General features: G+C 32.5%; 3 protein-coding genes across 3 annotated transcripts; 2 read left to right on the forward strand and 1 right to left on the reverse strand.

Annotated features, from left to right (window-relative positions):
- Positions 1 to 371: 371 nt before the first annotated feature.
- LOC149899836 (uncharacterized) lies at positions 372 to 1,617 on the reverse strand. The gene is made up of 2 exons (XM_090113479.1): positions 1,532 to 1,617; positions 372 to 682 (listed from the first exon to the last, which is right to left on the reverse strand). The coding sequence occupies exons 1-2, from the start codon at positions 1,551 to 1,553 to the stop codon at positions 405 to 407; spliced, it is 300 nt and encodes a 99-aa protein (XP_089969605.1). The 5' UTR covers positions 1,554 to 1,617; the 3' UTR covers positions 372 to 404.
- A 262-nt stretch (positions 1,618 to 1,879) lies between these two features.
- On the forward strand, positions 1,880 to 6,147 carry LOC149899837 (trypsin, alkaline C-like). Its single transcript, XM_090113492.1, has 4 exons — positions 1,880 to 1,910; positions 4,584 to 4,761; positions 5,121 to 5,379; positions 5,645 to 6,147. Exons 1-4 carry the CDS (start codon positions 1,892 to 1,894, stop codon positions 5,936 to 5,938), a joined length of 750 nt encoding a protein of 249 aa, XP_089969618.1. The 5' UTR covers positions 1,880 to 1,891; the 3' UTR covers positions 5,939 to 6,147.
- Positions 6,148 to 7,667: 1,520 nt separating this feature from the next.
- Positions 7,668 to 13,067, forward strand: LOC149899838 (achelase-1-like). The gene is made up of 4 exons (XM_090114010.1): positions 7,668 to 7,764; positions 8,062 to 8,239; positions 12,197 to 12,455; positions 12,774 to 13,067. Exons 1-4 carry the CDS (start codon positions 7,668 to 7,670, stop codon positions 13,065 to 13,067), a joined length of 828 nt encoding a protein of 275 aa, XP_089970136.1.
- Positions 13,068 to 13,225: the final 158 nt, after the last annotated feature.

Below are 13,225 nucleotides of genomic sequence, written 5' to 3' on the forward strand. Positions count from 1 at the left end.
TATCAATCAATGAATAAAATCCAAATCCAAAACAAACAAAACAATTCAGGAAGTTTTATTTACTGTTATTAAATTGTTTGTCCTGGAGTATTTATTTATTTAAATTATAAAAAAATGTATTAATTTCATCTGAAATATTTGTATACGGATTTAAAACTCAATTATTTAACTAATGTAATGTGTGTGGAAATTATATTTCAACATGAACTAATTACTCCCAATAATATATTTATGTAGGTATATGTAAAAACTATGTATGTATGTGAACTATTTTTAAAATTAATAAAATTATCAATTATACATGCCTACTTCTAGTTTTTAATTTCGTATTTCATTATTATCCTTGTGGTTACCCAAATAAAACACAAAAACATTAACCATAAATTTATTTAACTACCTACTATTTACAGTTCTGTGTGAGGCGACGGGAATTTCTTCAGTACAGCATGGTAAAGGTTATAAAAGGCATAGAAGGAGACGCTCAGGATCACCACCAGGGACCCTCCGAAGACGAAGCTTAGGAAACTGCCGTCTATCATGTTGGTACCTTCCAGGCTGGGGGCGTGACCTTGGAACAGGTCTTTGGTACCAGATCCAGCTGCTTTTCTTTCTTCCATCATACGTTTCATGGATGATAGACGCTCTTTTAACTCGTCTATCGATTCCATGACATCTTCGGGCTCTAGAAATAAATTTTAGGAGGATGTTTTATGTGCATTGTGTGGGTATTATCTGATATGCTGGTAGTAATAACAGAAAAGGCGATGCTACTGACATATTATATTTATTATTTAAGGTTATAATTTTATCGTATCATGTAATTTATAACAGAATTTACACGAAAAGACTGTTTGTAGCAATAAAAAATATATTTTTAAAACACTAGGTGCTTTAATTATTTATTTGTACCTTTATGAACTTGACATTAAGCGTAATACATGATTTTCTTAGTTAAATTTTTGTGCGGTCTATAAAATCAAAATCTAAAATAGGTTCTGTCGTTTTTAAATTGTATATATTTTTATTAGGAATTTAACAGTTAAATAATATAAAAAGTACATGGAAAATACGCGAAATGGATCACAGTGACATGGTTTTAGATGAACTTCTAGGTTCACTTTTAACTGAATGTATTTTTAAGACCAGGTTTTAGTAAATAATAATATAGTAAACAATACGAGATAGGAACCAATAGAATCATATTTTATAGCACTGCTTAAAATTTATTAAACTTTTCATTCAAAAATGAAGACATAAAAACACACATGATATCATAATAAAAAGTAGATACGCATATTTAGAGGTTATGATTCTTTGTCTATAGCTTCACTTACAATGAAACATTTGAGAAAGTTGTAATTTTTTAACTGTACTTATATATTTTATTCGGGAAGGATCTCTAGATCCTTTCACAGATAAACTTTTAAATACTCACGCAACAAAAACATTATAAACAAGTGAAAAATGACAAATTAAACACGCATTCTTACATAATAAATAAATGGCACACACAAATCACAGCACTTTATACCTTTTTCTTTTTCCGGCGACATTTCGCTTATAATAATATTGGTATTAATGTTTTGTTTTTTGAAGCCGCTTCGTTTTAGCAATGGCGTCGACGCATGCGCGCTGGAACTCCCTTGTTAGTGCCGTATTGATCCTGTCCCGGGAAACTGGACCTAGGAATATAATGGAGCTCCAGAAATCACGATTGACTGATTGTCTTTTTAGCTCTTTTACCTAGATTATGTAGGTCGAGATGAATGTATAGATTTATGCTGTGGAGAGGAGTTACAATACTGTTGATGTTTATTTTATTATTTTATTCTTATTTTATTGAGTTCATTTTTAATTAGACAATGTATGATTTCTTTTAATTGTTTTTTTTATGTTCAGTTTGCTTGTATGCATGTTATGATTGTACTTCAATGATTCGTAATTTCTTTTCAACAAAATATCTGACGTTGGTTGTCGGGCCTTATTAATTACATATTGTAGAGATTTCAAAACAACAACAAACAACACTTTTCTAAACAAATATACAGGAGCCCGTGTTGAACAAGGCCTATATCTAATAGTGGACGTAATGGAAATGCTGAAACAACAAAGTCCCTTACAAAATGGGTACCCATTCTCTTCTTTCGGATTTTCGAATTTATATATTTAAAAAAAAATATTCTAAAACCACGCAGGTACTAAATCTTGATTTAACCCTGCACTGAACTTAACCAATTTAAAGTTTGTTATGTGCCACCGTTGTGATGTTGTAACTTAATGCTGTACGTTAACTTGGATAACTTATATAGGCGAAACTTAAAGTTACCTAATTGCTTCCTCATTAGAAATCTGTAAAATTTCTAATGAGTAAGAGAACTGCTTAGTACCCGAATACAACGATGGTAGCCAATGTGCTTATGTTGACTTATCTTTGTTCCAAATTTCATGCAGATCCATTCAAATTTCAAACATCGAAACATTCGCATTTATCAATTGCTTTTAGAAGAAGTCTAATTGAATAAATGAATGTTTAAGTTTAAGTGTCGAGGGCATAATTAATGTCTGTGGTTGTTCATCATTGCAGATGTTTGTTCGTAATTGCCGTTTGTCGGTCATCAAAGGAACATGAGCCAATGTGCGAACTACCACATATTGTCACACTGATTAGCAGCAATGATGGTCCATCATTTGATGGGCCAACGCTGTCGATTGTGAAGAGGGCCCATAATATTATATAGTTAGAAAAATATGATTGATCAATTTTCCATGTTACATTTTTAATTACATACACTAAAAATACAATATTTAAGCTGAATTATTAACAAAATTCGTTAAAATTACGAACACGGATATCGTTAACATTAGATTAATAATTAATAATTACATTTAATAAAAAAATTGTGGCAAATATTATATTGTTATCAATTGATAATTAAATATTGATAATATATGGATTAACATCGCGCGACCTGTAATAAAGTTAAAACCCTACCTATTAATTTAAATGTTGGATGGTATTTACCATTTTTTGACAATAATGCAAATAAAAAATACTTTTCCTTACCAAGCTGCTTCCTGCCTAATTGGCGACTTTAATCAGAAAACTCCTAATAAAATAATAATCTTCAACATGTGCCAGCAAGGATAAATAAAAAGAAAAGAGTCAGCAAGGGGAAATAAACGTTTATGAATATCAGAAAACCCCAGGTCTCAAATTATCTTTGTAGCAAATTTCATCCAAAATCGGTTCAGCGGTTTAGATGCGAAGAAGACACGGACAGACAGAGTTACTTTCACATTAATAAATTAGTAGGAAAAATGAATTTTATACACATAATTTGTATCATTTACGTCTACGAAATAAAAATGTAATACAACGAGAAAGATATAACAAAAAAATTAAAATGGCTTTGAGCTTTTATTAGGTACCTAACAGTACAAATAATATTGTTCAAATTAATTTATAAACACGATGTTATTTACACATATTATAGATTGGATTTGGAGGAAAAAAGCCCTTTAATATAATATAAACACAGCTAAAACAATTAGAAACAATTTTATCGCAGAATTAATAAAAATTGATTCATCATATCGTATTAACATCAATCAATATGAATAAAACTTTATTATATTATATTTATATTTAATCCATAGGATAATAGGATTACTAACTCAGATAATCATTATTTATCTTAAAATATTTAATCCTATGAATTATCCAAGTATTTAAATACGAAGAATGCACAAATGATTTCACAGAAGTATTCAATATATCAATATGGTGTCCTACCTACCTCTTGGTCTGCTGCTTTTAGTGGGTAAGTAATATAAATTATATTTCGCTTACTATTTCCATATACAAATATGTTACCTACTAATTATGCGCAGTCGTTTGTTTTAATTTCAGAGATTTTGCGTTTCAAAGAGCCTTTTTTGAAGTCATTTAATAATTCGTAAATAATAATGCTAATGCGTAACGTAATTAAATTACTGGTTTAAAGCAACATAAAATTTATACTTTAAATTTCATTTTGACTTCGAGCTAAATTATTTTCAAATTGCCTAAATTAATAAATATATTCTACGCCTTATTTTTTCAAATATTTTAAGCATACACCGTGGCAATCTAGTATGATTTTTTTTTTAAATTTTAGGTATACATTATTTCAAAGTCTCTAATAAAACTGTATCCATAGAACTTATGTTAATTTTTTTTGTACAATTTTCATAGCTGTAGCATTGCTATTTCAATTTCTTTCTTTCTCATAATAATCTCTATTTGCCATCTGCAGTACTTATGTGCATGTGATTCTTGCTCTGCTTTTTTACACGCTTTATATTAGCTTCACCTGTATGTTTGTTTGTAACCGACTTCTTTGGGCGCGGCGCGATTTTGACCCACTTTAAACGGCCAGATTTCGTTCAAACTTTGTAGATTTATTGAGGACCGATGACAATACACTAATTTGATAAAAATTTTCTATTTTTTAGTTCGGTTTTCTATAAAAAGCATGTTTTTTAGTTTTATTAACTATTATTATTATTTATAAATAGGAATAATGAATTTTCATTTCTTTCAGCAACCGCCTACGCCAAATCCCCGTTCATTGTTGGTGGTCAGGACACCACTATTGAAAGATACCCTTCCCTAGTTCAAGTGGAATACCTGAAGAGCTGGGGCTCCTGGAATCAGGAATGTGGAGCCAGCATTCTGACTAGCTACTGGATCCTATCTGCTGCTCACTGCTTCGAGGGATGGTGAGTATTTCTTGATATTAACAGATGAATGCTTTATACATAGATAATAATAATATTATAAACTAGTTATATAGAGATAATTTTACTATGAAGGATTCCTATGACGTTTTATATATTTCATTAATGAAAATTTTGATTAATCGGAAAAATTAATTAAACATTTATATAACTCTATTTTTGGACGAAGTAATACGTATTTAACACAATATTTGGGTCTGAAATTTAAAAAAGGTTTGATAATCCTTTACACCAGAAAGCATTTTAACACAAACAAGTTAAATTATATAGAGATTTTCACATAGATCTATTAACCATTTAATATTGCATATCCATTAATACTGTAACATACTCCATTCCAGGACATACAGAGCTGCCAACACACGTATCCGTGCCGGAGCCACTTTCCGTCACACAAGCGGGAGCGTTCACAATGTGGACTTCGAGCGAAACCACCCCGACTACGGCAGGGCTTCTAGATACGACGCCGACATCAGTGTGATCAAGCTGCGCACTCCCATCACCTTCACATCATCTATCCAGAGATGTACTATTGTAAACCAAGGCTTCGTCGTTCCTGACAACACTGCTGTCATCCACGCTGGTTGGGGTACCACACGGGTAAGAGAAATGTCAAAGACTTTTAGAAAGTTGAATTAAATCATTCCTGTAGTTAATTGTAAATTTGTCTTTGTTAGAAGAATGAAATAGATAGCGTTAAATAGTTTGTATCATTCTTATAGTACATGTTAAGTGGATATAATTGTTTGACTTCATCTAGCTGCAAAAATATAACGTTACGTTCAATGTCTTCTTATTCAGAATTTCAGTATAGTCATTATGATCACAATTTTCTCCCAGATAAAAAAAAACTTTTGCCTTCCAGTTCCAGGGTCAGGCGTCCCACGTCCTCCAGCACGTTACCATCAACGTGATCAACAGAGCCCTTTGCGCCCAACGCTATGGTGGTAACACCATCACTAACAACATGATCTGCGCTGGTATCCTGAACGTTGGCGGTCGTGACGCTTGCCAAGGAGACTCCGGTGGTCCCTTGTACGCTGGCAATGTTGTCGTTGGTGTTGTCTCCTTTGGAAATGGATGCGGTGACGCTTTCTACCCCGGTGTCAGCACTCAAGTATCTTCCTACACCAACTGGATCCTATCCACTGCCCGTTAATTCCTACTTTGATCTTAGTAATCTAGTTTCATCTACGTTTTAGTTTATTCCTCTTTTATACTAGTAGTTAAGTTTACTTTGTATAATATGAGCTAAACAACTTGTGAGTTTGTCTTCCAAAATAGTTGAACTATTTCAGAGGACAGCTTAGAAATCATCGTCAGTCATTAAGGAATAATAAAAATGGTTTTCTGCTGTATCTACCATGTAATATATTATGTTATAATAAAATCTTGTGAAATACTTTACGTCTGTTTTATTTGTTTGCATCAAGATCGATATCGTTTAGATATCTTATTATTTTTTAAGGAAACACCATATCATTAATACACAAACACGCCTTTAAGTACCAGATTAAGATTAATTAACAATGATTAATGATGGATTTGGATTTCCCATACAAATTTTAACATTTACCGCATAGATATCAACGATTGTAAGGTAAGTAGTTGCTGATTAAATTAATCCAGGGATATTTTTTAATATTTCAACATCATATTTTTTAATTGTTAATTTTTGTGTAGTGCCTGCAAATGGCATAACTGCGAAAAAAGTTCTGTCTGCTATAAACAGGAGAAATAGATTAAAATTTTCAGAAAAAGTCATTAATATCGTATCGGTCATTTTTATTTGATAAATTACTTGAAAATGGATCGATTTATTTACGTTATAATATAATTCTGAAACTATTCGTTCAACAATGGTATAGACATTCATTAAAATATAAATTCGCGAAGATAATTAGATATCAAACGTGAAGTTAAGGATCCATATAGTTATCGGAAAAATTTGGTCAATTATTTCAGTGTTTTATCAGGAAATAGCAATTATAATTTATAACACAGTTTTGTTTAATCTCCTTTGTAAGTCCTAGGATTAGTAAAGTTGATTGTAATAATACTTTATCTTATTAATTATCCACGCAATGGGTATTTAAATATCAAGTTTAGCAAAAACATTTTAAATAGAAGCGAACTTTAAATAATAATATGGTGTCCTATTTAACTTTCGGTTTGCTACTATCAGTAGGTAAAGATTTATTTTATGAATGTTTTATAAATAATTTGATTTCTTATTTTAATGTGGTTTTATTCCTTGTGTATAGTTAAATTTTTAATGAGCAACTATGCACAATTATCTTAGATACTTCTGGGCCTTAGACAAAGTAACAATTAAAAAACGATAACGAAGTTAGAAAAGGCAAAAATGTATGGGATTGACATACGCCGCGTTAGATCACGTGGTCTATCTAATGTCAATCCCATACATTTTTCCTTTTCTAACTTCGTTATCGTTTTTTAATTATTGTTACTTTATCTAATGCCGGGTCCAGACTGGTGAAACGTAACATGCAATGTAACATGCAATGAAAGAATTCACCGTCCACATTGCTGCAATGTATCATGAAAGGTAACACACTTTGTAACAATTTCTCATAGTTTGGACGTCTTGCGCGCGCGAATTGTGCATTACACGCGCATGCTACGAGCATTACAAGCCGCGCGCGGAGCGATCCGAAATTTGTCGGTTTTTCGACGAACACAAAGGGGCGCGTAGTGTGCGCGGAGCAGCCAATGTGGACGGTCGTTTGAGAACGCAACGAACATGGAGGACGAGACTGCGTGGAATGAGCAAAAGAAAGGGTCTTGGGCGTGTTTTCATGAGTTGATGTATTATTAATAATGAAGTACTGATAATCGTCATAGCAAGAACGTGGTCTTCGGACTCCATGCTTCGTGTGATCTGCCGGTTTGACGCGCACGAAAAAAACGTGTATGGAAGGGCCGTGTTCGCGGCAGAATGGCGGAAACAGACGAACGCGGGATGTTCGTAGTGAATGCGCGTTATGAGCGCGCTATGCGTCCACACCAGCAGCGAACATGCAATGAAAGGCAGAATGTTACATTGCATGTTACGTTTCACCAGTCTGGACCCGGCATAAGGCCCCTGATCCGATTTCGGGATTGCCCAGATTGACTTATGATATCTATAGCTTTTAAGATAACAATTTTTAAAATCAATTAAGTATTTTATGAGATACATCTTAACAAACACATAAATAACTCTTTAAACTGAGACATTCATTTACTGTAAAAATTGCATAAACTTTTCTTACATTTCAGCAACCGTCCATGCCAAAACCCCATTTATTGTTGGCGGTCAGAACACCAGAATTGAAAATTATCCTTCTCTGGTTCAAGTGGAATATTATTTGGGCTGGGGCTTCTGGAACCAGGAATGTGGAGCGAGTATCCTGACTACTTACTGGGTGCTGTCAGCCGCTCACTGCTTCGAGGGTTGGTAAGTATGATCATCATGAGCCTATTTTGTTTTACTGCAGAGGAACGCTCCAAAAACACGTCGCAAATATTATGAAATGTAAAAGTTTATAAATAATAATATAGTAGATATATATAAAACATTCAATCAGATTTTTCTAGCCACTCCTCCCTTCATTACCTAGTTAATTTAATATATTTTAAATATTTTTTTTTCGAAGAAGCTTTCCAATAGGTAATGAAAATTCACTTTTACGTTGAATTAATTGATGTTATAATTTCACATTTTTGCATTATGTTACTTTGAAGATAATAAACTTTATTAAACTTTATTTATTAAAACTTTTGTACACATACAGTAAAAAACTTACAAAATAACAATGCAATTTGTCTTACTTAATGCCTTATACATAGTTATATATATTGTAAAACGTCTTTTTTAATGATTTATACAGAAAAATTTCTTTTTTGGAGATTACATTAAAACAGTTTTTTTTTTATCAATTATCTACCTATGACATTATTAACAAAAGATGTAATTAGAAAATATTAGACATATCCATTTTAATGATGATGATTACTAGCAAATACATCACTGAGATAACATTTGATGACCTTGAATTATATTACATGATATTACAACATTGTTACATTTTTTACTAGTTACAGCCAATTATTTTATTAATAACATTAATAAAACATACACTAATGATGTTCATTCGTGGATATTGCTTTTGTAATCTACATAATATTTATTATGAGTCTTGAAACCACAACTAGCAAAAAAAAAGAAAGAAAAAAAAAATATTCGCGACGACTACTACACAACTATACAATTTGAAAACAAATTCATCTCAGTATGCTTAAAAAAAATAAAATTGATTTGTTTATGATTAAATCGTTTTGTGTTCCAAGTTAAATTCTTTACCAATACTAGTTTAATAAGACTTATAACATTTCATACAATAACTTATTACAAATCATGCACTAACCAGATCGAAACAAATGTGTACGTAAATGTGGGTAGAATAATTATTATTTGTACGTTACTGTAGCCGATAGCAGTTATACACTCCGTGCTAGTCTAAGACTGTGTTACGGCAGAATATACGCTCTCGCCTCACAAATAAAGCACATAATTGCACTTGTTAGGCTGATAGTTTTTTCAAAGCAAATCGTTGTAATGCACAGTATATGCAATAAAATAAGATTAAACGCTTTACAAAAATAAAAGTAACTTATTTTATGAGTATGATATTTTCCATGTAACAAAAATATCCGAATTTCCTATTTAAATAAAGGTCTAGCAATAACACGTGAACAAGTTATATATTATATATTGTTAATAAGATGAAGTAATATGTGTATATAGGTATAATATAAATTTAAATATATAGTATATATGTCTTATTATTATTCAATTAGATAAGGATAGGTATTTATAAATAACATAAAATATTTAAATAATATTACCCAATATAAGGTTTTCAGTCCCAACATAGTCAAAATTGCGTAGGTATTCCTCCAACATTCTTCCACACACAAACTTAGTCTTGTCCCTCATGTTTAATTTCTTATTGAATTTATTGTATAATAAGGGTGCCAGATAATATGCAAATCCCTGTGCAAAGATGGTTTTGCAAAACGGTACATGGTACGTAAGTTTTCTTTTATCTAGATTATTGTTTGGTTGGCTGTGTTGTCTAAGTATAATATTTTTAATGTATAGTTGGCGGACGGTAAGTAATGAGCATTCCGAGTAAAGTTGACTTGTTGGATAGCGCATAGGCTTAAAATTGAGTACCTTAAGAATACATCGTTGTGTTCTTTCTAATTTAATTAGCGAAGTTTTTTTTGCGCCACCCCAAGCAGTAATACCGTAGCACAATAAAGACTGGCATAGAGATATATATACAAGCCTACTAGTTTTTTTGTCCTTAAGGAGCCTTACTTTTTTAAAGAGCGGAATTAATTTACGGATACGATTTTTTAGTTGGTCAATATGTGGCTTCCAATTAAGATTTTTGTCTATCAATAAGCCAAGGTATTTTATTTGATCGGTTGAAGAGAGAATAGAACATTCGCAATTTTTATTGTAATTGCTGCACGTATGTACTTTTAAATTAAAATTACTATTAGGTACACTACTATTACTTATTGAAAACTGTAAATATTTTGTTTTATTGATATTAAGTGTAAGTAAATTCATCTGAAGTTGTTTAGTTATTTCATTCATGCTTTTTTCCGCTGTATTATATACATTTTCCCAACTATTACCTGTCACTAACAAAACCGTATCATCAGCAAAGGTTATTATTTTAGTATTGTAAAGTTTAATCCTACAAAGATAATCAATATAAATTAAAAATAGAGTGGGACCAAGAACAGAACCCTGGGGAACGCCGAATTTAACCAGTTCTTTACTGCTATTATAATTTCCAAGTGTAACGCTTTGATACCTTTCAGAAAGATAATCTTTGAAGAGTGCTAATGGAATACCACGAATTCCAATACACTCCAACTTTACCAAAAGGAGCGGAATTGAAACGGTATCAAAAGCTTTACTTAAGTCCAAAAAATGCCTAAGCATTTAGATTTGTTATCTAGAGCTCGAGCTACATGTGTAACAACGTCCTCAATGGCATCTGTTGTCGATTTTTTTGCTCTAAAACCATACTGGTTATTCGAAAGAATGTTATATTTCTCTAAAAACCCTTTAAGCCGAACATTTATGAGTTTCTCTAATATTTTAGCAAAAGTTGGCAGTAGAGAGATCGGGCGATAATTTGTAATACTGCCTTTATCACCTGTTTTGTATATAGGTATTACGACTGATTCCTTTAATAATTTTGGAAATATCCCCTGAGAAAAGCAAAGATTACACATGTGACAGATTGGTGTACATAAGATATTTATAGTCTTTTTTAAGAATATTGCAGATATACCATCCCATGATGACGATGATGAATTTTTTAACGATGCCACAATTTTTTTAATTTCTCCGACATCAGTATGCAATAATGAAAATGAGTTAGATAAAGTTAAGGAGGACTTGTATTTTTGCGCTAAAGTATCTTGACTAATTTTAATTTCATTCAAAATATTCTCTGCAAGTTTGCTGCCTACATTGATAAAGAAGTCGTTTACTGTATTGGCAGATTGCTGTGGTGTACTTTCAATTTGACATAGATCATTATGGACATCCTTATTGTTGTTATTCTTTATACCACAGACTCTTTTAATAATATTCCATTGCTTTTTGATGTTGGATTTATTTAATTGTAATTCACTTCGGTCATAATCATTCTTTAACTTATGTAACAAATTATTACAGCAATTTCTGTAGCGTTTATACGTTATTGCTAAATTTAAGTCCTGAGGATATTTTTTGTGTCGTCGATGAAGAGTATCACGGAACCTCATACAACGTAATAGACCTGACGTGATCCACGGTTGCTTAATTTGTTGTCTATTTGATGATATTCGTGTACATTTTTCTAAAACTTCCGTGACATTCCTTATCAACATGATGGTGACTATTTCTGGATCAGACAGTTCCAGTAAGCCTGTCCAGTTTACCTCGGATAATAGTCTTATCTTATCGATAATATTATCTTATATATAAAAATGAATCGCAAAATGTGTTGGTAAGCGCATAACTCGAGAACGGCTGAACCGATTTCGATAATTCTTTTTTTATTATATTCCTTGAAGTACGAGGATGGTTTTTATGTAGAGAAAACGTAAATATGTACCACGGGCGAAGCCGGGGCGGACCGCTAGTTATATATATAAAAATGAATCGCAAAATGTGTTGGTAAGCGCATAACTCGAGAACGGCTGAACCGATTTCGATAATTCTTTTTTTATTATGTTCCTTGGAGTACGAGGATGGTTTTTATGTAGAGAAAACGTAAATATTATGTACCACGGGCGAAGCCGGGGCGGACTGCTAGTTTATAATATTTTATTGTTTCAGGACTTACAGCCGTCAAAACACACGTATTCGGGCAGGTGCTACCAACCGTCACACTGGTGGGAGTGTTCATAATATCGACTTCGAACGTAACCACCCTGATTACGGAAGAGCGTCCACATATGACGCTGACATTAGCGTCATCAAGCTGCGCACTCCTCTAGTATATTCTGCTACTGTTCAAAGATCTACTATTGTATCACAAGGCTTTGTTTTACCAGATAACCAGCCTGTGGTCCACGCTGGATGGGGAGCTACTAGTGTAAGAGAGTTTGGAATATTTTTGTCAATTTAATTCCGATTTTCATCTACTCGGACCAGACGGCAGACATTTTATATTTTTTTAACATTTAACATTTGCCTAATAGAGTAGATTATTAAAAAGTAGCAAGAATTTGATAGTAAATGTGGTGACGACTACATATTTTATTTGAAGTAAAATTCCAATAGTAATTTCAATGTTACAATATTACACAGCAGTTTAATTGACTACGTTCATATCTACATGAACATAGTCAAAGTTAAGTCAGTCCGTAAACCTTGTCGAATGAAAACACTAATAAATTAAATAATATTTTAGTTGAACGGCGAGCCATCCGTGGTCCTCCAAGACGTTACCATCTATGTGATTAACAGAAACCTTTGCGCTCAACGCTATGGTGGTAACACCATTACTGCCAACATGATCTGCGCTGGTATCCTGAATGTTGGCGGTCGTGACGCTTGCCAAGGGGACTCTGGTGGTCCCTTGTACGCTGGCAATGTTGTCGTTGGTGTTGTTTCCTTTGGAAATGGATGTGCAGACGCTTTCTACCCCGGTGTCAGCACACAAGTGTCATCGTATACTAACTGGATTGTGGCTAACGCTCGTTAATAAATAGATTTAATAGGCGCGTTGTTTTATTATTCACTTCATTCCAACTTCTTTGCAAGAGTTTTTGAAGCGTCAATATGTACAAAGCCTGCACTAGTTAACGTCAGATAATATTTTCTAAGATAAGATAATTGTTATTTAATCATAATTTGACTGAA

The sequence above is a fragment of the Colias eurytheme genome, chromosome 20, assembly GCF_061535395.1.
Source record: "Colias eurytheme isolate Ceu_HAF_F1 chromosome 20, ilColEury1 Martin Lab GWU primary, whole genome shotgun sequence".
In the NCBI taxonomy this organism is placed as follows: Eukaryota; Metazoa; Arthropoda; class Insecta; order Lepidoptera; family Pieridae; genus Colias; species Colias eurytheme.